Source organism: Actinia tenebrosa, unplaced genomic scaffold (assembly GCF_029948245.1).
Source record: "Actinia tenebrosa isolate PJP-AT-01 unplaced genomic scaffold, QUT_ActTen_1.0 PGA_scaffold17__23_contigs__length_9995812, whole genome shotgun sequence".
NCBI classification, from domain to species: Eukaryota; Metazoa; Cnidaria; class Anthozoa; order Actiniaria; family Actiniidae; genus Actinia; species Actinia tenebrosa.
The window spans coordinates 4078923-4106504 of record NW_028292577.1 but is presented as its reverse complement, the minus strand read 5'-3'; the positions used below and the strand labels follow the sequence as shown (position 1 = coordinate 4106504).

The 27582-nt window shown below is 36.3% G+C and overlaps 1 protein-coding gene across 1 annotated transcript; it reads left to right on the top strand.

The window, feature by feature from the left end:
• The first annotated feature begins 623 nt into the window (after nucleotides 1–623).
• LOC116295379 (intraflagellar transport protein 70A) lies at nucleotides 624–23584 on the top strand. The gene is made up of 29 exons (XM_089031891.1): nucleotides 624–772; nucleotides 1868–1933; nucleotides 2649–2719; nucleotides 3607–3667; nucleotides 4961–5038; nucleotides 5955–6011; nucleotides 6274–6342; nucleotides 7147–7213; nucleotides 8177–8281; nucleotides 8905–8963; nucleotides 9410–9479; nucleotides 10318–10367; nucleotides 11137–11199; nucleotides 12809–12857; nucleotides 12990–13030; nucleotides 14025–14090; nucleotides 14660–14713; nucleotides 14857–14922; nucleotides 15771–15847; nucleotides 16502–16571; nucleotides 16676–16753; nucleotides 17356–17418; nucleotides 17829–17900; nucleotides 18697–18732; nucleotides 19164–19231; nucleotides 20085–20163; nucleotides 20737–20796; nucleotides 21403–21472; nucleotides 22297–23584. Exons 1-29 carry the CDS (start codon nucleotides 719–721, stop codon nucleotides 22419–22421), a joined length of 1944 nt encoding a protein of 647 aa, XP_088888017.1. The 5' UTR covers nucleotides 624–718; the 3' UTR covers nucleotides 22422–23584.
• The last annotated feature ends 3998 nt before the right edge of the window (nucleotides 23585–27582 follow it).

Below are 27582 nucleotides of genomic sequence, written 5' to 3'. Positions count from 1 at the left end.
TGACAACCAAAAACAGTTAATTAACAGGCGTTCCTTGAGTGAACGAAAGGGATTGGACTCTACTGAAATCCTCTGGTCTATTCTACTGTGGGCTCAAAAATATTCATGACCTCCAATATAGAAAAAAACTTTTACAAATTTCGGAAAAAATGTAAGAAAAATCAATCCTTTGCGAAGATCTGTACAAAACAGACACAACTTTACAACACAAAACAGTTAATATAGCTTTTAATATAATTAATTGAATTTAATATAGCGTGTAATTTTATAATTCTTAGTTATTTTATAGTTTGATTATTCTTGGTTTGCAATCAATCCCAAGAGAGCACAATAACAAAAGGGATGTCTGCCTTGTTGGAAGATATAGCAAAAGAAGTCATTGAAAAATCTTTTGTCAAATTCTTCCAACATAGCGGCTATGACGTCTATTGCAAACGAAGAATATGCATGAGAGCCACTAGTTGATCAGTTATCTTGACTGTTAAGTGTTACCCTCTCTAAATAAAGATTATTGTATTGTATTGTATAACAGGCGTTCCTGATAGTGAACGAAGGAGATTGGACTTTACCGAAATCCTCTGGCCTGTTCTACTGTGGGCTCAAAATATCCGGGACCTCGAAAATTTTATACTGAAAAATAAGACTTCAATGTTTTTCGAAAATGTGAGAAAAATAAATCGTTTTTGACGAATTGTGAGAAATAAAATACGTTAGAACTATGGCAGCTGCTAATGCCAAGGAAGGAGAGTACACAGTAACGGTTTACAGCTTGGTAAGTAGTGTTTTCTTCGATCATTCGTGTTTGTTTGGATTGGTTGCCTGGCAGTAGTATTATGTCGCCTGTGAGATTTCTTTTCTTTTCTTTATATTTCGTCTTTCACAAACTATTTTGTATTAAAAGACATGTATTTTGAAGTTGTAAGACATGTACTTTGAAGTCATATGTGTACAAAGTATTTTTTTTAAAACGTTAACACTCTTAATCTTTTCGCCAGAGTCTTATACTTGTGTATAAGCCATGTACTGTAAGCCATGTACTGTATACGTACCCGGCCCTGTAAAGCACCCTCCAGTTATTCATTATTATCTTGAATCTTTGAAGAATGATAAACTTTTACCGATTAAAAGGATGATACTTCTGAGGGTGCCGGTAATTTTTGTATGCCAGACAAGATGGGGGATGTATAATGATCAGCTCCATGCACTGTTTTGCAACCCATCACCATGAGTAGAAAACATGATTAAAGATATAATGCATATGTTTGTGTTGGTGGTATAAGAAATGTTATTGACTTTGCTGGATGTGAATCATGGCATTTCCGTGGCATTGTCAGAAAAAAACAAAGTTTTCAAAGACATTCCAAATGTAATGGAAACACTTCAATTGAAATCTGTCAAAATCTACTGCATCACAACAATGATTCTATGCCTGCTACAGTATTAAAAAGCACTGCGGTGATATACATGTTTATGTAATCTAAAATATCATGGCAAGCCTTTTGATTCGTACCTTACCCACCATTTCTTTGCAATATGCCGGTAACTGTATACCTATATTGTATTTATGTGCAGTCTCTGTTAATGTAAAAAAATATAATTAAAGATGTATCTTATATGAAGCAGTGACATGGATTGCATGATATATAGTGGTCATTTACTTCAGTATAAGTACTACAGTACATGTAGATAAAGAGTAATCACAATCATGCCATTGCTAATAATCTTTAGTCCTGACAAATTTGTTTTGCTTTACAGGTAGTTAGTGTATTCTATTCAGTCAAGCAGAGAAAAATGTGAAAAAGTAATACTAACAATGAATCATGGTTGTTGAAATGTAAAATCATGGTGATATTCATTTATATTTTAGATTAAGAGCCAGAAGTTTAATGAAGCAATACAAATTCTAAGCACAGAACTTGAAAATCATCCAAAGGTACAGTGTACAGTAATTGTCACCCTGATAATTGCTTGATTACTATTAAAAAGTAAAAAATAAAAATAAATATAAATAAATAAATAAGTGATGTTGACCTAAAGTACTTGATACACATGTATTTTTACTAGCGATAGTATGTACATTTCATGTTTTGCTTGGTAATAATTATATCTATAGGTCCTAATAGAATGAATCTACAAAAGCACAAAGAGGGGTTCAATGAATGGGTTGCATGATATACATATACTGTTTCTGGGTTATTAAGGACTTGTCTTATTTTTTTAATTTTTAAGTATAAATAAAAATATAGAAAATTATATAATATTTTTTAGTTTTTTTTTTGTGTGTGTGTATACTTATTTCAATAAAGTTAGTCACCAAAAACCTAGAAAGCTGAGATCACTGAGGATCATGGGAAACAATTCATTTCAAACAAGTAAAGCTTTTATGATACAAACTGCAGCTTGAGAATGCTCAGAAGAGGTGAGACTGTTACTGGTAAGATGCGCACGCAAGTCCATCAACAGATTATCAAATTGGTTGAAACATGTAAAATGTATCTACCCATAATCCTTGTCGGCCTCAGCTTTATAGCTTCTCAGGTGACTAACTTTATTGAATTAAGTGTATGTAAGAAGTTTATAGTCCAGTGAATATAGTCATACAGTAGTATTGATGATAAAAGGGATAATAATATCTTTTGTTTTTACAGTCTAGAGCTGCCCTCTCTTTGTTGGGATATTGTTATTTTCAAGTGCAGAATTTTGAAGCCGCATCAGATTGGTAAGGGCCAATCAGCAGAATCCCAGTGATACAGAGGTTCTGCACCATCACATGATGGCAGCCATGAGAGGAGGCAGAAAACATTTAATACGGTCTAATTTTATTTACATGAGAAATAATTCAATTCCCAGAGGACAATGACTCTCTTCTTGGGCCATGGCTGCTATCATGAGATGGTGCAAAAGCCTTTATTCTGTCATAAAACCTTCAATCTTATCGATACTCTAAAAGACCCCTGAATCCCCACTTAGGGATGATACAAGTGAGGGCATGGCCAACACAAATTGGGTTGAAATTTAGTGTTACCAAAAAACTCGATTATTATGATGCAGTGTCCAGGAATTGAACCTGAGACCCCAGAGGTGGGATCCCAGAGGTGGGACCCCAGAGGTGGGACCCCAGAGGTGAGACCCCAGAGGTGAGACCCCAGAGGTGAGACCCCAGAGGTGAGACCCCAGAGGTGAGACCCCAGAGGTGAGACCCCAGGGGTGAGACCCCAGAGGTGGGACCCCAGAGGTGGGACCCCAGAGGTGGGACCCCAGAGGTGGGACCCCAGAGGTGGGACCCCAGAGGTGGGACCCCAGAGGTGGGACCCCAGAGGTGAGACCCCAGAGGTGAGACCCCAGAGGTGAGACCCCAGAGGTGAGACCCCAGAGGTGAGACCCCAGGGGTGAGACCCCAGAGGTGAGACCCCAGAGGTGGGACCCCAGAGGTGGGACCCCAGAGGTGAGACCCCAGAGGTGAGACCCCAGAGGTGAGAGTGTGGTATTCTCAAAATATGAATAAGATTCTTTTGTCTGATTTCTATATCTAGTGAATATCTCTTAGTCTTAAATTTTGCATTGCCCTTCATCAGACTTTGAATAACTAAAGTGTTTATTTTGCAGTTATGGTCAGTTAACCGAGATACACCCTGAAGTTGATGAGTACAAGCTTTATCATGCTCAGGTATTTTGTACTCTGAAATACAGGGCTTGAAACAATGGGCAGTCATCTGACAACCATCCATCCATCCCTCCCTCCCTCCCTCCCTCCATACAATACAATACAATACAATTTTATTTGGCACCTTATACTAATAGTACATGAGTGTTTGATTCCAAATATATTATAGGTATATATATATACTATGTATTAGGTAATTTTCTTAATTCATTTTCACATATCAGCATACATTGATGAATGTATGCTGATATGGCTCTTTGTAGAGACGCTGATTTTGAATTGATTAAGAACATAAAACGACTGTCAGCGCTCATATTGTTGAAATTAATGCTGGTGTTTTTTTCTATGAACTCTCTTAAGTCGTTTCTATGAGAGTCATATAGTGGACACCAAACTAGAAAGTGTTTTTCGTTTTCTACTCCCGACTTACACACTGGGCAAATCCTTTCATCGTAAATGAGATAAGGCCTCTTATACCTCCCCGTTTCTACTTCAAGCTTATGGTTACTAATTCTTAATTTTGTAAGCGCCACTCTGTGCTTAATATTGGTGACTTGACTTAAATATTCTTCAAAGTTATAATCCGTTTTGAACTGACGAAAGACTCTGAGTTCATTTTTATGTCTGTCGTCTTTTCTTTCATCATTGTGGAGATTACTCCATAAAATTTGCCTCTCAATGTCATATATTCTTTGGGTTATTATTTTTCCATATTCATACCATCTTGGAGAAAGTTCCTTTTGTTTCATCCAAATTATCCCCAATCCGAGTTGTTCTAAAGTAGTTTTAATTTTTATGCTCCAAAAGGCTTTTTTAGTTTCATTTTTAATATCTTGGTAGACTTCGGCTGAAAGTTTTTTTGGGTGTAGTTCCGACTTTATAATTTTATGCCAGAATTTAAAGCTTCTACTGCATGCTTTGCATTCTCCATTCACCCCTTCATTCATCCATCCATCCCTCCCTCCATCCCTCCCTCCTTCCCTCCCTCCCTCCCTCCCTCTATCCATCCATCCATCCATCCCTCCTTCCCTCCCTCCCTCCCTCCCTCCATCCATCCATCCATCCATCCATCCATCCATCCATCCATCTATCCTTCCATCCTTCCATCCATCCACCCACCACTACAGCAATTCATCAATCTGAAGTTTTAATGTTCATGTTATTCCCTCCTTTTCTCCCCTTTCATGTTATGCCATTCATTCACATTTGATGTAGTTTAGTGTATTTGATGTGTTTAGTGTTTTTTAAATCATAAAACTTAAGAACAATTTTGTTTTATTATTATCTTTATTTCAGGCTTTATACAAAGCATTCTCATACGCAGATGCTACAAAAGCAACCTTTCAAGTAGAAAACCCTACTTACCAGTACAAGGTAATACAATGTCATATCAAATCGTTGTTTAAATATCAACTTCCATCTGACAGAGTGACAGATTGATTCATTATACATTTTAGTTATAAAAGCAATATCAATAACCCAACCAACTAGTTGTACACTCTCTCTCAGTAAAGAACAATTATGTATGGCATACACCTTTCTCAAATGGCTGCCAAATGCAGCTGGGACTAGGGACAATTGAATGGAAGCGAGGTCAGAAAGGCCTCATTAGTAAACAAAGTCTGCTCAGTATGATCTTTTGTGTCTATGCACTAGAAGAATGTCTGGACAAGTAAAATGGACCCTTATTAAAACTGCCTTGAATGCAAGGCTAACATGCAATTGCAAGAGAATTACATTCCATAGAGAAAAAGTATGATTCATTTTGAGTTTTTATTTTAGCCTTGAATCCAAGTTCTTTTTGAGAAGGGTCCATTCACCTTTTCGGCGCCAGCTTGGATTGTGTTACAGTCACCAAAAAGTTCAGACATCGTTCTCCAATTCCCATACAATAAATTCACTGACTTTAAAAAGATAATTTAGGTAGATTTCTTTAGTTAGCTATCTTAACAGCAGTAATAAAAGCTTCAATCAAGCTAGAAAAATGATTATTTACTTGTATTTAGAGAACTAACTAAACATTAACCAAGTAAATAGTTCATTTAGAGTCAGTACATTTGTACGGAAATTCAAGAACAATGTCAGGAATTTTTTGGTGACTGTAACACAATCTAAAACAATTTATACCCCATGACGGCTAGCGCCGAAAAGGTGAATTGTCTTACAATATTTGTACTCTAGGTCATAACTCTGAATCTGAATCGTTGGCTTCACTGAAATATACTCCTTGAATACTAAGGAAAAAATTGAATGCAATAAAGTACTCTAATGATATAATATTTGTTTTTAGGTTTTAAAACTTCAAGCTGCCATTAAATATGAAGAAGAAGACCTACAAGGAGCAAAGGTAAGATTAATGTACTAAAAATAATTAATAATAATGCAATCATTGATAAATATATTGCAAATTAATGCCTCAATACAGCTAGATTTTGAGAGATATGAGCAATAAATAATGAATTACAGCTGTTCTGACTGATATAAATTGGAAATTATTATTATTTACCTGTTAACATCTACTATTATTAATAATAATTTAGTCAACCAATATTGCCATTATTGAATATTTATCACCAACATTATATTTTCAATCTGGATTCAATTTCTAGAGTATGGTTGAACAATGTTCTAATGAGGATCCTGACACAGAAGTTAACCTTGGTTGTTTGCTGTTTAAGGTTAGTTTATCTCGCCTTAATTTAATTAAGTTAAATTAAGTATCCAAACAACTAAATATTGTTTTTTTTTCCAACTCTGGGCCCAGTCGTACGAAGGGTACATGTAGATAGTGCTATCCAATGGATAAATCCTTATCCAGTGGATAAGTCGGTGCTGTTACCCAATACATTATTTTATCCACTGGATCATATTTATAGATTTTTCTATGATTATAAATCTTATTATATATCTAATTATACAGCTTCTCATTAATCCCATATAGGTAACTGTCCAATTATTTTCTTAATTGGACAGGTCTTGTTGATATGGGATTAATTAGGCAGCTATATAATTAATAGGTAATGGGATTTCATGCTCCCCAATCAAGAAATAACTAGACTCGAAAAATTCCTCTGACTGCCAAATTGGACTCGGCCTACGGCCTCATCCAATTTTGGAAGTCCTCGGAATTTTCCTCTTCCAATTATTTCTTAATTGGACAGCATGGAGTACCTATATATATATTACATTTGCTTATTATATATACACCTACTTGCAAGAACGTTGTCATATGATATTAGAACATTAGTAATTTAGTGAGAAAGGAATACATTAAAAGACAAAAGAAAAAGCTCAGCTTCAGTGATCTTCTTTTGTTTTTTAATATAATTCCTATCCCACTAAATCACTAATGTTCTATTTAATATCTATAAAAATATTTTATGAAATTTTGATTGGCTGGCTGGCCCACTGAATGATGTGCCTACTAATTATAATAATATTAAGCAAATCAACAGTCTAATGGTTTTTCTCACTTTTGATAGGAAAAGCAATACCATGAAGCATGTCAAAAATTCCAGACAGCAATGAATATCCTTGGTTACCAGCCAGGTATAAAGGGGATTTTGATTTATCTGTACAGTAGCTATTTGCAATAAAATTAGCACTGGTGTTATTTGTTGTTACTACAGTATAGTCTTAACTGCTTGTTGTGACTGTTGCTGCATGCTACTGCTATTGTTGCTGCTCCTACAATCAACTCTCTTTGAACGACCTCTCATAAGCGACCACTCTCGTAAGCGACCACTCTCGTAAGCGACCACGCGACCACCTTTGGAGTTAAAATTTTGGAATTTTTCATTGTTGTTCCTCTCCCGTAAGCGACCGCCCAAGAGCCAGTAATGGTGAGAACATAGAGTCATCGGGTGTTAAAAACCCGACGAAATATTGGCAATTACAGTAATGTAAACATATAGCACATTCAAAGCTTCGATTAAAACAGTTAAATTGTTATTACACAGTAGTTTTAACACGTGAGTTACAAATTATAAATGGTTTAGCCTTCCTGTGTTGGGATTCCCATTGTTTGGGCTTCCTGTGTTAACTCTCTAGTAATCGACCACTTTCTCCTGGTCCAGGGGTGGTCGCTTACGGGAGAGTCGACCGTATTTATTGTAAGTTATCAGTTGTTGCTTTTATTAATTGTTGTTTAAGCTGATATGTTGCAGCCTTGTATGGAATGTTGCTGCTGCTGTTGGTGCTGTAATTGCTCCTTTTCTTGTTGCTGTTGCATGCTACAGTTGCTGCTACTGCTTGCTGTCATTGCTGCTGCTATTTATTGTTGTTTTTAGCTAGTTATCTCTTTTTATTGTTGTTGTTGTTGTTGCTTTTATGGTTGTTTGGGCTGATGTTGCAGCCTGCTATGGAATGTCGTAGCTGCTGCTGTTGTTGCTATAATGATTACTCAGGGCCGATTCTTGTTGTTGTTGCTATTATAATGTTCATATCATAAAAAAATTTCCAGAGAAATTATTGATGTTTAACATAATCGTGTGCTATATTTTTTCCTTTTAGACTTGTCGTACAGTATTGCATTGTGCTATTACCACCTCAAGCAATATGCCCCAGCACTCAAACATATTGCAGATATCATAGAGAAAGGAATAAGGGAACATCCAGGTTAGCTAATCAGCTAATAATAATCATATAATGATTTATCTCATTAGAGCAACAGTAAAGATTGTTTTCTTGAGTAAATTGGGGTAAAGGTAAAAAAGAAAAGGTATAGCTCAGTTGGTTAGTGTGTGGCCATCAGAGCTAGTAGAGGTGAAATAGACTCCTGGGCTTGGGGTAATATTTTCCTATTTCAGACCACATGTCATTCCCTTGAGTATAAGATTCTTTGTTTGAGCTGTATCCATATTGTCTTTGTTTGAGCTGTATCCATATTCATGCGTCTTCTCATGTGCAACCGAGCGCAAACCTTAAACAAAGAAATGATACTCTAGGGAATGACGTGTTGTCTGAAATGGGAAAACATTACGTCAGAGCCGAAGAGGTCTATTGGTCCCATCCTTAAGAATCTCTATGTCTGTTTCAACTTCTCCTGTTCGCTGTTATGCTGTTATAGCTTTAGCTTAGGGTCATGAGTTTATTTTACGTACATATAGCATTAAATTATATATTAATTATTATGCAAAATAATTTTCAAGAATTGATTATTTTTCAGGGATTGTTTTAGACTCTTACATATTCATATTGCGAAACTTATAAATTAATGTGGTAATTTCCTGTTTACATAGAACTTAGTGTTGGTATGACAACAGAGGGTATAGAAGTACGCAGTGTTGGAAACACTAAGGTAATGTACTCAGTATTTAAGCATGCATCTAGTACTCCAGTTTCAGACAGAGAATGGGTTATTGAAACCTGTACATAGAGTTAATGGCTCACCTGTGGCTTGCCATTTGATTATGTTAAAATTCCCACAATTCCTACACTTTACATACTGGTGTTATCCAAGAAATTTATCCACTGGATAAGGAATTATCCAATTTATCACTCATCTTGCAACCACATGTTTAATGTATTTATTGATGAGCTATGGAAAGTAGGTTAATTGAAATTATTGATCATATGTCTCCAGCTGAAAGGAACTCAAAAAAACATTGTCCCTGATAGGAAAATGCACAACATATTGTTTAATGTATCGTTTAAAGTTCATCTAATAGACAAAGTACATTTTCGTAATATGATTATAAGAGTTTTGACATTTAACATTGGATTGATACCTATTAATTTTATCAGGTGTTACAACAGACAGCACTGATAGAAGCATTTAACTTGAAAGCTGCCATAGAATATCAATTGAAAAATTGTAAGTTCTTTTTCCAACAAGAGACATTCTTGTCATGATCTACGGTCAGTAATGCTAGTATGTTTGTGCACTAATGAGGCTCCATCAGCTTTTAAAAGTCCAGAAACAATGGGTAATGGAATTCATGGCTATTGGCATGATGCATGATACAGCTATGCTTGATACGTCAGCAGGAGAATAGCCAGGATTTTTTGAAGTTGGAGGCTCAAATTCAAAACATCACCATTTTGCAAACGCCAGACCAAAATGGCATTAAAAAATGACATTATGTTTTTGCATTATTTTTACAAACAAAACAAAAAAAAATTGAAATTAACTTACAGTAAGAATTAATCTAAATAAAAAGTCGTCATAAACCCCTCAAAGACCATGAGCCAAAATTGCTTTAATTTCATTTAACTTGACCACATACACTGTATCATGTTACCATAGCAAGGCTACGGCAAAAACAATGAAGGCCATTCCATCAATAAAAAGTAATAAAATTTTCTTAGTTTTTCGCAATCTTATGGAGGTTTTCAAAACTTCATATAAGTTTACCTGGTTAATTTCTTTCACATGACAGAGAAAGCAACAAAATTGATGAATAAAAAATCTAAAATAATGTTAAATCTTACTGAAAATGAAATTTTCCAATATTGCTGAATCCATTTATATCTTGTCAATAACATTCTATAATGAAAAATGTCTGCTAACTTTTTAATGGCAGTACAGGTTTGGAGTTCCTTGTAAATCAAGATAGCATTTGTGAAAGACCTTTTTATGGCATGACGCAATGCTCACCTAAAAACACCTTAGAGCCACCTTAAATAAATAACTTAATTTTTCAATATTTCAGTTGAGGCTGCACAAGAAGCTTTGACAGACATGCCACCAAGATCAGAGGAGGTAAATGATAATTATAGTAATTAATTGTTTATAGTCTTCAGGAAGCATAAAATCAAAAACCATCAACTCAAGGAAGAGACCTTACTGTAATGACAAACTGTTGCAGTATAACTAAATAATTGAATGCAAAACCCCAGGGGTGGATGGAAGAAAAAAACTTGTCATCGCTTATCACCACCGCAAGTACAGTAGTGGCGAAGTGTCGAACTGAAAGCATGTGAAGGCACCTCTGGGGCAGCCGCTATACAGTCCAAGTATGACCCTGGAGCACAGCTCTAACCAGTTTGAATTAGTTAGGGTTGATTTGAGAGGAGGGAGGAAAAACGGGAGGACCGGAAAAACCCTCAGAGTCAGAAAAAAACAACCAACTAAGCTCACATGGGGTGGCTGGGATTTGAACCCTGGACCTCAGAGGTGAGAGGCGAGTGTTTTTACCACCACGCCATCCTAGCTCCCCTAAGAGTGAACTTATCTTCACCCTTCTATTACCTTGCCTACATAAGCCAATGGAAATGAGTATTAACCTTTCCTCTTGGCACCTACTATTTATGGTTAAATGATAAATTTAGTTATAGTGTGTCTACTCCAACCAAAGCCACCTCGACAAATTTTCTACAAATTATCCAATAGTGTTAGAGTATTTAGACAAAATATTAGCAGCAAAATTTTTGAATTTTAATAATCTTCCGTTGTTCTGGTTTGCAAAACTAAATGATGAAACATCATCACAAAAGATTACCATCATAATTATACAACTAATGTTTTCTAGGAGCTAGATCCTGTGACACTACACAATCAAGCACTGATGAACATGGAGGCACAACCCACACAGGTAAAAAGGCCAAGTCGTCATAAAGCATTTAACCAGGTTTTACAAATAGATAGCAATAGACCCGGATATAGTGTTTTCTCATTTCCTACCACATGTTATTCTCTAGAGTATCATTTTTTGCTTGCCATTGTACATGGAGAAGACACATGAATATTGATAATAATAATAATAATAATAATAGTTATTATTATTATTATTATTATTATTACTATTATAATACAGCTTCTCATTAATCCCATATAGGTAACTGTCCAATTATTTTCTTAATTGGACAGGTCTTGTTGATATGGGATTAATAAGGCAGCTATATAATTAATAGGTAATGGGATTTCATGCTCCCCAATCAAGAAATAATTAGACTTGAAAATTTCTTCTGACTGCCAAATTGGACTCGGCCTACAGCCTCATCCAATTTTGTCAGTCTTCGGAATTTTTCTCGTCCAATTATGGAGTCCTATTACATATACTAATTGGACAGGTCTTGTTGATATGGGATTAATTAGGCAGCTATATAATTAATAGGTAATGGGATTTCATGCTCCCCATTCAAGAAATAATTAGACTCGAAAAATTCCTCTGACTGCAAAATTGGACTCGGCCTATGGCCTCATCCAATTTTGGAAGTCCTCGGAATTTTCCTCGTCCAATTATATTTAATGGGACAGCATGGAGTCCTATTACATATACTAATAATAATAATAAAATAATAATAAATCTTTATTTATTCTCACTAAATATGATAGCACACAAGTGCTAGTTTGAGTGAGCTAAAGAATAAATATCTATAATAAAAATATTAAGTAGTAATAGAAATAATAATAATAATAATAATAATAATGATAAAATGCAAACCAAGAATCTTATTGAATGTGTGGTTCAAGAAAATTTCCATACCTACCACTGACAGGAGGAAATTTGAAGAAAGTTCCCCCCACGCCTCTGGAATTTCCAATTGACTTCCATACAAATCTTGTTATTTTTCCTCTGACCCCCCTCCCCCCAAATTTCATTTTCCTCCTTGGTCGAGTATGGATATTTCCTAGAACCACACATTCCCAAGAGAATGACATATGATCTGAAATGTGGAACCACTACACCTAAGGTCAAGAGGTCTATTTATGTACTTATTGACTGAGTGGGAGGGCCGTACGGGAAAATATTTGGCTCGAGGTCATGTCGTACGGACCAAGCGCAGCATTTTATCATATGACCCTTACGAAAATAAAAATGATTAAAAAAAGAAAGCGCGCGGATTCGAGCAGGGCCGGACGGGTTTTTCCGGCCCGCTTACGTCAACCCGTCCTGCCCCCATCACGTGACTTTTTCCAATGGTTTTATTAGAACGCGCGAGCAGGGCCGTACGGACCATATGATAATTCAACTTATTATTAATACATTACCAGTGGTATAAATTTGAAAATGTACAATAATAAAGTAATGTACAAAAATTCGCAGTGATACAGTAAAAGGTTTAAATAATTTTTCTAGGGATTTCATGAGGCTTGATTTTCATGAGAGGCTTGATAATAGATCGATAAGCGTACCAGCATACAAACACTGTGTCTAATGTAAATATTTGTTGATAATTAATTTCATTTTCATTTCCTAGGGATTTGAAAAACTCCAGTTTCTTCTGCAGCAGAATCCATTTCCTCCAGGTAGTATTTCTCACGATTGACATAATATAGCAGTGTTGAGTTCTCATAAATAATATCATGCCATATATCTACAGATAGAATTCTTTTTTCTTTTCATAACCTTATAATATTTGTTAACTTCTTATTTTCCAGAAACCTTTGGTAACCTACTGCTTCTGTATGCAAAGTACCAGGTGAGTTCACATTCTCTTTAAGTTTTGCAATCTTTTCCATTCTTATTATCTATATGAATTTATGAGAGGTGGTTATTTTAGTATGAAGATTAGGCGCTTGGGGTGGTCATTATGTATGCTCAGTATTTTTTTTAAGTCCCTCCAATATTGGTTAGTAATGATGAAGTGTATAGAGACAGAGAGACGGGACTGACATTAAAAGTACTCATCCCAGCCACTTGATAGTTATAATACCATTTGTAGATGTAATAGGCCCTTTGCAGCTCAGTAATCACATGCTGATTAATTCACTGAGAGCAAATGAATGAACATCTTGATTCCCATGGGTGAAATATACTGGTGAGCAAACACACTTTCTACAACCTGTTTCGAGAGATCGTAATAAAACTGCATTTCGTGACACACTGGATACACATCGTTTCATTCAGTTCTTTAAGTAATATATACAGTATGAGTGCAGGCCATGTTGTATATTGGATACAACACGGACACAAATACTGTAGATTACTTATCAAACATCTAGGTTAGTTCCTTTGTGTTTCTCTAAAATTTTCAAGATAAAAGTGAATCTGACCAAGAAAATCCATCTTAAAGTTTATGCAAATGAACAGGATTCTGTATCTGATTTACAGAACTCTTCACGGTCAAGATTTCTGTTGTGTTTTCCTCATGAATTATTAATGAGTTTAATAAAAGTAGATAAAAAGAATCACTGATTTAAAAGAAATAAATAAAATTTCTCACCAGTACAGACACGTGACCGTTAACTGCAATGGGCCTATTACAAAGGCAGTACTTTCTCCTTTTGTTATTTTAAGACCCTTACTTGATCTTGCCTCTTGTCGGGGCTAATGAACCCATGACTTCCCACTCGCCAGTTCGATGCTCAACCAACTGAGCCAGCTTGGTGCTGGTATTTTTTCAGTCATTCTTATCTTTATCTTTTCGAAATGTGTGGGACCAACATTGATGTGTTTACTTAATACTTCAACAGTATTATGACCTGGCTGCAGATGTTCTTGCTGAGAATGCTCAACTGACATACAAATATCTACAACCTGTGAGTAATCTAATTACTTAGGCTAACAAATAATTTTCAATTTTTTTTTTTTTTTTTTTTTTTTTGATACTCCTTAGAATCAAGAATTAATTTTTATTTCATAATGAGGGGGAACTCAAAATGTGAACACTGTAACCAAGTTTTTTCATGTCATTTTAAGTTAAACCTTCTGAACTCTCTACTGTTTCAAACCCTAATAATTAATTTAAAAATGAATCTTTATTGCTACTGCCGTAAATCAGTAATTTTTGTTATAATAATAATATATACATATAATTTTTTTAAATTTTTATCTTTATTTATTTATGGTTTTTAATCATTATCATTATTTTTAATTATTTTTATTGTTATTAATTCTAGCTAGTATATGTATGATTTTCTGGAGTGTCTGGCTAATTGAAAAATTTATTGCTACTGCCATAAATCATTGATTTTTGTTATAATAATAATAAAAATAGTAATGAATATATATGTATATTATTATTATTATTTATTTATTTATTTATTTGTGGTTTTTAATCATTATCATAAATTTTGATTATTTTTTTATTGTTATTAAATAATTCTAGTACATGTACGATTTTCTGGATGCTTTGATAACCCAACAAACATCTCCAGAAGAGGTGAGTATCTTGTACTAATTAATTAAGATTAAGTTGTTGTTTTTTTACCACCAAAACAAGGTGGTTTAAATGCAAAAGTATTATCTTGCATGCATTTTCCTACATTTTAATTTATTTTCAAATTTTGACTTTTGATTTACCAGGCTTACAGAAAATTTGATGACATGGCAACGAAACAAACAGAAGCGCTAAGAAAACTCACCAAGCAGGTAAATTTACTGTCAGCTTTCGTATGTCTGAATGGTTAATTCCTTATGCCCTGTCCACACTATGCTGGATAAATTTGAATCCGAATTTTTATTTATTCGGTTAGGCCTACCGTCCACACTAGTCCGGGCGAATCCAGAACAATTCTTCACCAAAAGCGAATTTTTGAAATAGAACCGAATAAATAAAAATTTGGATTCAAATTGTGTGCAACTTGGAGACAGAGAGTTCACATGTTTATGAGAATTGCAGTAATGATTACAGTGACAACATTCGAACCACAAAGTTTTATTCAGGTTATCATTTCCTGAACTTTCTACTGTTCCAATCTTTTTAAAAAGAAGCATTGAGGATCGCTCAAATTCATTAGGCTGCAATCATAATGTATGGCAGAAGGGGGGCAGGTGAAATTGAGGGGGAACGGGAAAAATTTGGTAAGAAAAAAGGGGATGGGCAAATTTTTATCAGAAAAATGGGAGGATGCGCAATTTTTGGAAGATGCTACAAGTCTTGCTTAGGGAATCGTCTTTTTTTGCATGACTTTAAGGGGGGAGGTGTTAAGAAATATTCTGAGCATTTCAAATTTTCACCTGCCCCTGCCCCCCCCCCCCCCCCCCTCCCCACTCTGCCATACATTATGAACGCAGCCTAAAGTGATCAAAATAAATCTTGTTTTTATTGGATTGGCTCAAAGGATGATTTACAGTAACTACAGCTGTATGTGTTTTATGATTTAAAAAGTGACAAAAAACTTGAAGTTTTTGCAGTTCATGTGTATGTACGGTAATCGCTATAAGCAAGCTGAAATCATGTAAGTCATTAACACTGCGACCTTGTTTTCTTGTTGTAGGTTCAAGAAGCCAGGCAGAACCATGATGATGAAGCTGTTAAGAAAGCTGTTAATGAATATGATGAGGCTTTAGAAAGGTATAATTGCACACCAATAGACCTCTTCGGCTCTGACGTAATATTTTCCTATTTCAGACCACATGTCATTCCCTAGAGTATTATTTCTTTGTTTAAGGTTTGCGCTCGGTTGCACATGAGAAGACACATGAATATGGATACAGCTCAAACAAAAAATCTTATTCTCAAGGGAATGACACGTGGTCTGAAATGGGAAAACATTACCCCAAGCCAAAGAGGTCTATTGCTTGTTACATGGTCTATACCACATACAAGTAGTTTAGGTGTGCCTACGCAGTTCTAAATGTCATATGATAGTTAATGAATATTCGTTTGTTTGTTGATTCATTCATTCATTCCTTTATTTATTTATTCATTCCTTCATTCTTTTGTTAATTTGTTAATTTTTTCATTCGTTCATTTATTCATTTATACGTTCGTTCGTTAGTTCATTTATTCATTCATTCTTTCGTTCGTTTTTTTGTTGGCCTATTCATTCCTTCATTCATTCGTTCATTTTTTTACTAGTTGGTTCGTTCATTAGTTGGCTTATAGATTCCTTCATTCATTCATCCATTCCTTCATTCATTCATTCATTTCTTCATTCATTCATTTCTTCATTCATTCAGCCATTCGTTCATTCATCCATTCATTCTTTATGGTTGTCTTCTCCAGGTACATACCAGTCCTCATGGCCCAAGCCAAAATATACTGGGAACTAGAAAACTACAGTCAAGTTGAAAAGGTGATCATAGATAGACACAGCTATCTCTCATCATTAAAACAAACATATAATATCAGTTTATTCTCAGAGGCCATCCTAACATCCTTTTTCACTCTGACTTCCAGATATTCAGAAAGTCTGTGGAATTCTGTAATGAGCACAAAGTATGGAAGCTCAATGTTGCTCACGTTCTCTTTATGCAGGTAAATACCTTGTAGTTTTGTTATTTTAATTACCTCCAGATGATCTTAGTGGAACAACAATAGGGTCCACCCTCACCTAACTTGGTTAACTTGTTCCTGTGAGGTCAGGAACACCACAACAGCTTCAAGCTAAAATGTGTTTTTGTTGGTTGAGTTGGCACTGCAGTGCATTGTGGGGCAGTTTTAGAGGATAAAATAGATGCCATCTTGGAAATACACCTAATTCATAAAACTTTGTGAAAGGTGATAGGCGATAGGCAATAGGTCATTCCAACCTGGAAATGGTTTTGTTGAATACAAATAACATCGACTCACTCTCAGCACTAAGGTCCATGATCTTGACGAGAATAAGAAGCGGAAACAAGTCATTCCAGCTATTCTTGGATCTTGGAATGAATATCCTATCGCTTTTCGCCTATCGCCTATTGCCTTTGGCGATGATAATGTTATTTGAATTAGGTGTATGTCCCCATCTTGGAAATATGCCCAACAATGTACCTCAATCCCAACTCGACCCAGTTTTTTTCTCAACCTCAGAATGGCTAACATAAATATGTATGTGTCAACCCATCTTTTAAATGCTTATTTTTTCTCCGTTTTAGGAAAATAAGTACAAAGAAGCAGTTGGTTTCTATGAACCGATAGTCAAGAAGCACTATGATAATGTATGTGTGTATGACAGCAAGTACACTAGTTCAATGTGCATTTACGTTTTTTGCTAATGAATTATCACCTTACAGAAGGTTAAGTTCCAAGGGTATAAAGAGTAGTATGCAGGGGCAGATCTTCGGGGGGTGGGGGGTTCCTCTAAATCCCCCGGCCCTAAACCAGGATTGAACCCCCTACGTTATCAACTCAAGATCACCCTAATTAGATCATCTTGATTTTATCAAACCCCCTAAAGGTCAAGTACAAACCTTTAATTAGAAGCTAGAAGTAGCTATTTTCTTTCTGATTCAAACCAACCCCCTAGTGAAAATCCTGGATTTACCCCCTTGCATTGTTAGGGAATATTATTGCAGAAAACGTAATGTAATAACAGAAAAAAACTGACTAAGATCTTTGTAATTTTTAGATCTTAAGTGTGAGTGCTATAGTCCTGGCTAATCTGTGTGTCTCGTATATCATGACAAGTGCTAATGAAGAGGTAAGATTGCTTTTGGAACGAATGATTTAAATTTGCTTTGAGTTTATCTTGTATCACAGCATCGTAGAGAAAATCATATAACCTAAATAGGAGGGCCGTGAGTTAGATAACTCATTGGGTTAATACGTCACCCTCTTTAAATAAAGTTTATTTTTTGATTGATTGAAATGTTTTAAACGTCAGAAACCTAATACGACAGGAAAGCTTTATATGAAAGCTTGATAACTGATAAACCGATGGCTTTTGACGTTAAAAAATCCATGCTTTCAACAAACTGGTTTTCTGGTTTTTGAAGCGTAGTACCAGGGCCCGCAGGGGGGAAAGCTAATGGTGTTATAGCCCCCTCCCCACACACAACCTTTTTATACACAAAAAATCGTAAGGAAATTTTAAAAATAAGAGCACTTCTTTTCTTATGACTGTGAAAAGCTCAGTGCCGAATGCGTGCCTTGCCGCTACCTCGGTGTTTTCTAGAATTTTGATTGGCTGATTTTTTCCTTACACAAAATGATCGGTCCTGTGTACTTGGCCAGTTCTGTGACCTCTAAGGCGTTGACCGTGTCCTTGCCGTGTCCGTGCCGTGTTCAGATATTTGATTGGATGAAGTAAATTCTCGCGCAATGTGGTTGGTCTGACGTATGCCTTGACGAGTCACGATCACATTTTGGCCGCGAACTTTTCACACTCATATGAAAACTGCTGTAACAAACGAAGTCTTCTTGACTTGTATAACGTGTTGTAGTCACATTTAACGAAAAAGTTTTGTTCTATTACATTTCCTGTGTGTTTGTTTTAGGCTGAAGAACTTATGAGAAAAATCGAGAAAGAAGAGGTAAGGCGATGATGGGACGTTACTTTTAATTCATTTGATTCTCTCTAGACATTGTTTGACTAATATAGGGGGGGGGGGGGGGTACGATGACAAAATTTGTCTTGGTTGATTTTCATTGCAATTGCCAACAAGAAAGCTATTGAAAAACCCAATAAAGCAAAGTGACAAATCTATTGTCAAAATGCACAATATGGCAATGTTCATTAACGTTACATCCTCCTATTAAATACTTGTAGCAACCTAAAAGCTAGTCTCCCCCACAGCCGCTTTCAGTGTCGTCACGCAACGCTTTGTTGCGTGACAACACTGAAAGAGGCTGTGGGGGAGACTTGCTAAAAGCGTGATGCCTCAAGGCTCAGTGTAACAACATTAAGAAACTTCGTTTTCAAATAAACTTATAAAACCTTGAAATGTGAATGCTTCGTTACCAGGAACAAGTGGCTTATGATGAACCTGATAAAAAGATATTTCACTTGTGTATAGTTAACCTTGTTATTGGGTAAGTAATATTAGAAAATGCCCATGCTTTCTATGGCTTATTATTACTCCAGCGTGTTAGTGGGTAACATGGGAGGCGTTCGCGGCTAACGAATCGTCTTTCACCGCTGTGAGTCCAACGGGTCAGGTCGCTGGTTCGAGCCCTTCGGTCGCCACATGTGAATAAGCCTGAAGCGAGATGACGTTTTACCCCCGACTCTATACCATAATAGTTTTTTAAATTCTTTCATATTAAAATTTTTGATTCCTTAGAGAATACAGGAACAATAGTCATAATTAAAGAACAAAAGCAGTGTGAAAAGGATTATAGTCTAGAGACGGGCGTAAAACATCATCTCGCTTCGGGCTTATTGAGTCTGTTTGATGTGTTGTTCTCTTCCTTGCCACGAGGGTTTTCTCCGGGTTCTCCGTTTCCTCCCTCCGTAAAAATAAACATGTGAGTTGAGCGTTGTGTGCATAGAATATTAAATGTAGTGGAAGTGCATGTGAACGAAAAGTGTCCCCAATTAGTGCGAAAGCACTAGAACGACTAGACACTTAAATAAAGATATTTATTTATTTTTATTCTTTAGTGGTGGGGGGAGGGTGGGAGGGTAGGGGGATTCGAATTCGTGTGTGGTTTCTGCGGTATACTCGATTAAATAGGTGAATCTATGATAACTGCTTTAAATCAACAATTATAACCTTTAAATCTTTAATGTTTATTCGGGTAAAATGTCAATGTATTTTATTATACACGATACCGAATAAAAAAGTCTGTCTGTCTGTCTGTCTACTCGTATTTTTTTCTTTGGTCTCTATTTTCTTTATTCTTTTGTTTCCTTTTTTATATCTATACTTGTGGCTGATTGCAGGACATTGTATTGCGCTAAGGGAAATTATGAGTTTGGAATATCAAGAATAATGAAAAGTTTAGAGCCATACAGCAAGAAGGTTGGTATATAAAGATTTACTAGATTTTTGAGGGGGGGGGGGGGGGGGTTGGGCAATTTATTTTGTGCAGGAATTTTTTTTGGACATAATTTGGATTTTTTCCTGGCACTTTTCTTATGCACAATTTTTTTTTTTTTTTTTTCACTCTTTAAAGCTGTGCTCGAATTTTTTATTTTTTATTTTTATTTTTTTGGTTTTTGCCCACCCCATATGTAATGGTCCGTCCCTATAGAGAGTTTGCACCATAAAGTGATGGCAGCCTCGCCGGAAAAAGTCTTTTTTTCCGGGGCATGGAAACTGAATTCTATCGCATGTAATCAAACCAGATTAGACCAGATTCATTCTATCCTCCCTCCTTGCACGGCTGCCTTAACGTCATGTGCAAATTCTCTATACTTTTTGATCATGTGATCAATAATTTTGTTTTTCTAGTGATGCCCCTTTAGAATACATTGAGTGGTCGTAAATGTATTTTAGTAGGAAGACTTTCCTCAAAAATTGGAAAAAATCCCAATTGTTATTTTTTCGGCTTTCTGATTTTATTTCTTTTTTTTTTTTTTTTTTTTTTTACAGCTTGGAACAGACACTTGGTTTTACTCCAAAAGATGTTTCCTCTCATTGATTGAAAACATGGTAACGTAATACACTGACAATCACTTCTATATTATACTATCTAATACTTCAGTTTCGAGTTCTCTGTCGCTCAGGGTTACCCTCGATTTTGTGCAGAATATTCACGTGTTCCATTGAAGGTACGTGGAATGTCAAAGTGTCCGTTGGTATTTGTGAATATATTGACGCTAAAATGAGGCTAACCCTGAGTTAATGAGCCTGTAATCAAGGAATACACCGGTAATGTACGAATTCGAAAATGAGAGATGAGGCGGTAAGCCGTGTGGGATGAGCTCGGAAATCATATAAGAACATAATAGGTAAATTACGAGGCTTGTATGAAACGACTGAAGAAGAGGGCCAATGGGCCTTTCACAACTTCAAGTCGCGCAAAAAATGAGTCAGCCCAACTAGAAACCGTGGACAGCTGTTTCGAACTGTATTGGGCCTCGTCAGCTCGGTGTATCTAGTGAGCTGGTGAGAGCTGGTAGAATCCCACGAATATGGTCTATTTGTATTATAGCGATCAGACCTATTTTAGGGTCGTTCTTTAGTCTGTGTCGTTGTTACTAGGTTATTCTACCATATTTTAATGTACCGTTTCTCATCAAAACCTTTTTTTTTTAGGCTAAACACATGATAATGTTGCGTGACAGCGTGGTGCAAGAAATAATCCAGTTTCTGGAGCACTGCGAAAGTAAGGCTTATCTTTTCCACTGCCTGGTTTCCATTTAGTTTTTCCTCCATTCTCCTCCCTTTCTTCCCATTTTTCTTTTTTCCATTTCCCATCTGGTCTCGTTCTATGGCTATTTAATGCAGTTTGAAAGGGGGTTCGAGAAAAAAAAGGGTAGTTCGTTCATGTTCTAGAAACAATATAACGACAACAGAAGACAAGACAATGCATACAATATAAAACAATACACTACTATACAATATATGCATCGTATTCCTCTAGAACATGAACTTATAACCCGAAAGGGGTGTGGCCGCCATCAGTTCGGGGGTAAAAGCGGAATATTGAATAAAGAATGTCGCCAAAAAGCTAAGGAATATTGAAATTTTTGTCTAAAAAATAAGGAAATAGAAAATATTTCAGTTTTCCTAAAAGAATAAAGAATTGTTTGAAATAAAATTGAAGACTAGAGTACAAACACTGTAAGTGTATAACATAAATACCACTAAATATACTGCTAAATTATGCTGATCCTATTGTTTTCTATTGTTTAATTAGCACTATTTACTACTACATAGTGCAAAGTGTTGCACACTTTTAGTGTTTGTACTCTAGTAAACTTCAAGAAACAAACACCTTGTTCGTAGAATAAAGAATATTCAAAATTCGTTTCTACCCCAGAATCATTTTACCTTGTTCTTCCGAGCCCCTACTTGAGGATCTAAGCTTTCGTAGCTTCAAATACAAACGCGGCTCTAGTTGTCAGTTATTCTAAAATCCTGAGTATCCCTGTATTATAATTTCCCCAGTATTTGTTTGCTGAATATTATTTTTTCATTCATTTACAGCATATGGAAAGAATGTTCCTGCAGTAATCGAACAGCCTCTAGAAGAAGAACGTCTTCATCCTGGCAAGAACACCGTTACATATGAAGCACGGCTATTAAAAAGTCTATTTATGAGACTAGTCTAGCGTAGACAACGAACTACTAGCCCCCTTCCACACTAATGCATTTTCGTTATAAAAACGCATACTTTTCGATGCGTTTTGGCCTTGTTCCACACTAAAACGATCGAAAACGCTGATCATTGTCATCGAAAACGCCTACATTTGAAAACTATTCCCAGAGTAGAGACAACGAAAGCGCTATGAAAACTGTAGTTTTTTTTTGGTGCTGTGTTAAACCGCTAAACCACAGGTAGCTCAAGCTTGGTTTCTGTGGTGTCATGTTATAAGGAAATGTATGGGGATTCATCAAAAATTTCAATAAAATCATTGAAACGTGAAATAAAACTCGAAATTTTACCTGATCATTGAGAAATAACACTTCATTCGCTCTGTGTGGTTATTTTTTAAATTTAGCCCCTTTTAAGGATTTTTCCCCCACCACAGAAACCAAGCTTGGGCTACCTGTGGCTAAATTAAACTAAACTAAACTACAACTTCGTGTGTACACGAAGCTTGCGACGCATTTTTGGCGAGACGAAGACGGAGCCGGCGTTTTCAAAACGCATTAATGTGGAAAGTGGCCATACTGAACTTGTAAACCCTGATAAGGTGTAGGCACGTTTTGATATCACTCGTTGGTACCGTACGTAATTTATGATTAATTTATATCTATTACCGACTTAGAGTATGAACATAAGTTCACTGGCATGTTGTAAGAAGCAGCCTGCTATTTATTTTAGTTAAGGGCCTGGGCCCAGTTGCATAAAGAGCATCCGTAAGTATTGTTCCAAAACAATAGGCCATTGTCCTAAGACAATACTTACAAGCGTTTTTAAGCTTTTTTATCTTAAGAGAGCTTTATGCAACTAGGCCCAGGACACACCTTGTAATTATAGAACGTATAAACTTATTGTCCCCATTACAGCATTGATAGTGATGTTACAGACGAACGTGTACAGTTGCAGAGTGTGTCAGTCTGTCACAGGGGTATTTCCTATTGCATACCTGAGATGTATGGTGTACCCAGAAAAAACGATATTTTACCAATATAAGTCTAGCATGTATATTGTAAGGTTTTGTGGAAACCTGGTCTTGTCGGGTTATTAATCAGACTCTTTTCTCTTTTTTTACTGGTATGTAAAATTTCAAGATATTTGTAAATAAATTGGTATCCGCCACGTGCCTTACGTATGTTGTGTTTCTATTTTATTGTTTCTTTGTACGTTCGTACGGGAAGGCCTAAGGGAGAGGTTAGTCGGCCCCTAAACCGTGTATGATTAACCCCTTGCTGTAACCAGTGAATTGTTTCTTTGTACGCTCGTACGGGAAGGTACGTTTTTTATTTAAAAAAGAGTTTACTGCAAATCCCTAAGCCTTGCCTCCCCCTCCCCCCATTAAAAAGTTCGCCCCTCCTGGCCAATAAAAAACCTTCCTCAAGAAAAGGGATTTTAACTCGAAACTACAAATAGACTCCCAGCAGCACATTGGAATGCAGCTCATTTTGGAGGACATAACGATGATTTCCAATTTTCATGAGATCGAAATCCTTTTGTTTTGTCCTCCAATTGGAGCTGTGCTTTGACGTCACATACTAGAAGTTGTTCAAAATATGCAGGTTCCGAGTTCCTCTAGGATCCTTATTTGCCTGTTACACTAAAGATTGATCGTCTGTAGGGTCAGTCTGTCATAGAGTGAAGGCATTTAACCAGTGAAATAATTATTAGTCAACGTGTAATAGTCAAATAGAAAAGAAAAGGATGGAATTAGGGTCTACTAAAGTGTGTTTAGAGACCAGTTTAATAACCAGCCACACCCCAATCCCATTGTGTAATGCGGCTGTATAATTATATCCTCAATAATGTCCAGTAACAGGTCTATATTTCAAAAATATAGGCCTGTCCCGCGGACATATCAAATCAATATGAAATCAAAATCCATCGTTCCAGAATCACAGATCGGGGTTTGTTATTAAATCCGATGCGCCCTCAGCCTCGGCCTTTATTTTTTAAGAATATGTACTTATTGACTGAGTTAGGTCGGGCCGTACGGGAAAATATTTGGCTCGAGGTGATGCCGATGAGGTGATTTGGACCGAGCGCAGCCAGGTCCGTACAAATGACCGAGAGCCAAATATTTTCCCGTACGGCCCGACCTAACTCAGTCAATAAGCATTTTATCATATGACCCTCACGAAAATAAAAATAGTTAAAAAAAAGAAAGCGCGCGGATTCGAGCAGGGCCAGACGGATTTTTCCGGCCCGCTTACGCCGTCCGGCCCCCATCACGTGACTTTTTCCAATGGTTTCATTAGAGCGCGCGAGAAGGGCCGTACGGGTTATATGATAATTGTACGTACGTCCTTGCCTTGTTCGATCTTTTTTCGTAAACCCTCAGTTGCATTATGGCATATCATAAGGACTCATGCCAAATCCAACATTCCACTTTCCTAATATATCTTGCAGGGTTAATGTACTAGTCAATTGAAGTCAATTGTAATTGCTTTAGTCTAAACCTAGCGGTCAAATAAATGGATACAAAATATTTTGAAATAAGGTCAGTTGAAAATGGGTTGAAAAAGCGAGTTAGCGCCATTGTTTTCATTTTAGAACCGACACTTTCTGTCTTCGTGGTCTAACACTTTTAAACTAGAAGCTCATCAAATCATTATAGAGCCAACGCAATCGATTTGTACGTCATTTCCCGCCCGGGTGTAGACTAATAGTGTTTATACTGAATAAGTTAACCGATTCTTGTTTACAAGGATAATTTCGTAGAAGAACTTTTGTTTTTGTTGTTTTAAGAATTTGGGGACCATACCTCCAGACCTAGTGCCGAAGCGCAGTATGGCAGCGCGAAGCATTTACGGCTATGCCGGAGATTTCGACCCCGACACCGCTATCCATAATGACTGATCAGGGAGCTCGGCCGAAGCCTAAGGGAGAGGTTAGTCGGCCCCTAAACCGTGTAAGATTAACCCCTTACTATGACCAGTGAATTTTGTCTTACCTCCTCTTGCGATTAAGGGCTGCATTGTCGAGTTAGTCCATGTGGGACTGAGCCATGAATGCTTTTTGAAATTTTTACTTGGACATGTCTAAATCAGACATGCGTATACAGTCTTTGCTGATATGTAACCTTTGCATACAAGCCCGTAATGCTAGGTCACAATAATATGGAGAATTTCCCCAAACTTTAGAACTTTCAACAATTTTTTTTAAATACTCTGTATCGACAGTGAATTGATCAATAGGCAAAGACATTAACTAATTGGTAAATCTTTTGAATGGCATGGTCTGCTGAACTTTAGCTTCCGACAAAACGCCTAAAAACAGTGCAGTTAACTGGACCATGAATGAGGAGGTCAGTTGGGCTAGTTGGGGCGCTTTATCTGACCACAACGATAATCCCTAACAAAAATCTTTTCCAATTTATGCTATAGTTTAACCCTAGCTGTTGGGTCAATGCTACATGAGATTGGAATTTGTACAACAGGAGTCAACTGATTCCTTCTTCAAAGATGTGGATGGGGTTTAACAGTTTACTGACAATTGGCCTAAAATTAGTAGTTAGCTGACAAATATAATAACCTAAAACTAGTAGTTAACAGTTGCTGACTACATGATATTTCATAATTTCTTGGTTAATGATATGGTCACGAGCGCTCGTAAAATTATTAACGGTTGACTGACAATAGACCTTTCCCGAATTCACTTGGCTGGTCACGAAACAATGGTTTAAGTCGAGGTTGAATCAAACTTGATGAATATAAAAGATTCAAGTTCAGTTTCGACTTCAAACCATTGTTTCGTGGTCAGTCAAGCGAATTCGGGATAGGTCTATTGGCCTAAAATATAGTAGTTAAGGTAATTACCTTGAAAGAAATTTTGCCAATAACTCTGTCCTGAAACTTTGCATGGTCATTAAATATGTTATGGACATTTAAAAACTGCAATAAAAAGATGGGGTCACCATTCTCGTTTTTTCGCTAGATGCTCTCCAAATGTGTCAATTTATGGGTTTTATAGTGAAATACGGTCGCAACCGGAAGCTGTAATCAAGAACCTTTATTCACAGTTAAAAGTACTTTCATCTAACAAAACGTACTTATAACTCGAAGTTCACTAGATAATGTATATTATTGAATCCATCAAAGTCATTGGATGACTATGATTCCTGAACTATTAGTGAAAAATAGGTATGTGCGCCTCTAAGAACGTCCAAAAACTGCTCATCAAAATATTTCAAAATCTATCCAATAAACTCGCATTTATCAAGAATCTGAAATAAATAAGGGGGTCACCATTCTCGTTTTTGATTTATCTTGGAAAAAAACATCTCAAAATAGTCGAAAACTGACACTTTTCCGAGTGGAGACTGGTGCGAGTCACATAAAAATCGCAATTTCTCTGCTCAAAAAGGAGAAAAAAGTAAAAATTGGTTTTGAACATGTTTTTTATTTAGTTTCCCAAATAAAAAAGCCTAAACTTTGTTAGTCCCATGCTTTTAGTTGCATGCGCAGAAAAATGCGCAGTGCAAAACAAGGGAATTACCTTAACTGACAATCAGTTACCCCCATCCACACCCCTCCTTCACGTTCAGCGTGAATTAAAGAACAGAAGGCCCTCATTTAACAAATAAAACAGCTTTTTCCGTGCTCCGTTCTGTAATAAAGCACGCAGGAAAAGACGTAAGCACTAAAGCCTCGTAAGGAGGAGCACGAGCTGGCGCTTCCTAAGTGCTTTACTACTGAATGGACCACGGGAAAAGCTGCTTTGTTCGTTATTTCTTATAGTCACTAATTTCATTTCGGTATTTACGCAAAAAGAAAGACGGTCCCTTCACTAATCAATAAAGCATAGGTTTCGATCAATCAGCGCGCGCGTAATAATAACCTAACATAATAAATAGGTCTATGAAATAACGACCAGTTTACTCCTTATTCACTCCCTTATTCTAATAAAGCACAGTTTTCTACCAATCAGCACGCACGTACTATCGTAACTATATAACAAATAGGTCTATGAGACAACGACCCGTGCACTCCCTTATTCTTTCTTATAAAATTTAATAAATTAAGTGTATTTTTGGCATTTGAATTTGCCCGGCATTTGACTATCAGCGCAACTCGAACAATGATTTAGATTTAAATATAGTACAAAACACTGATTACATTACTACAATTAAA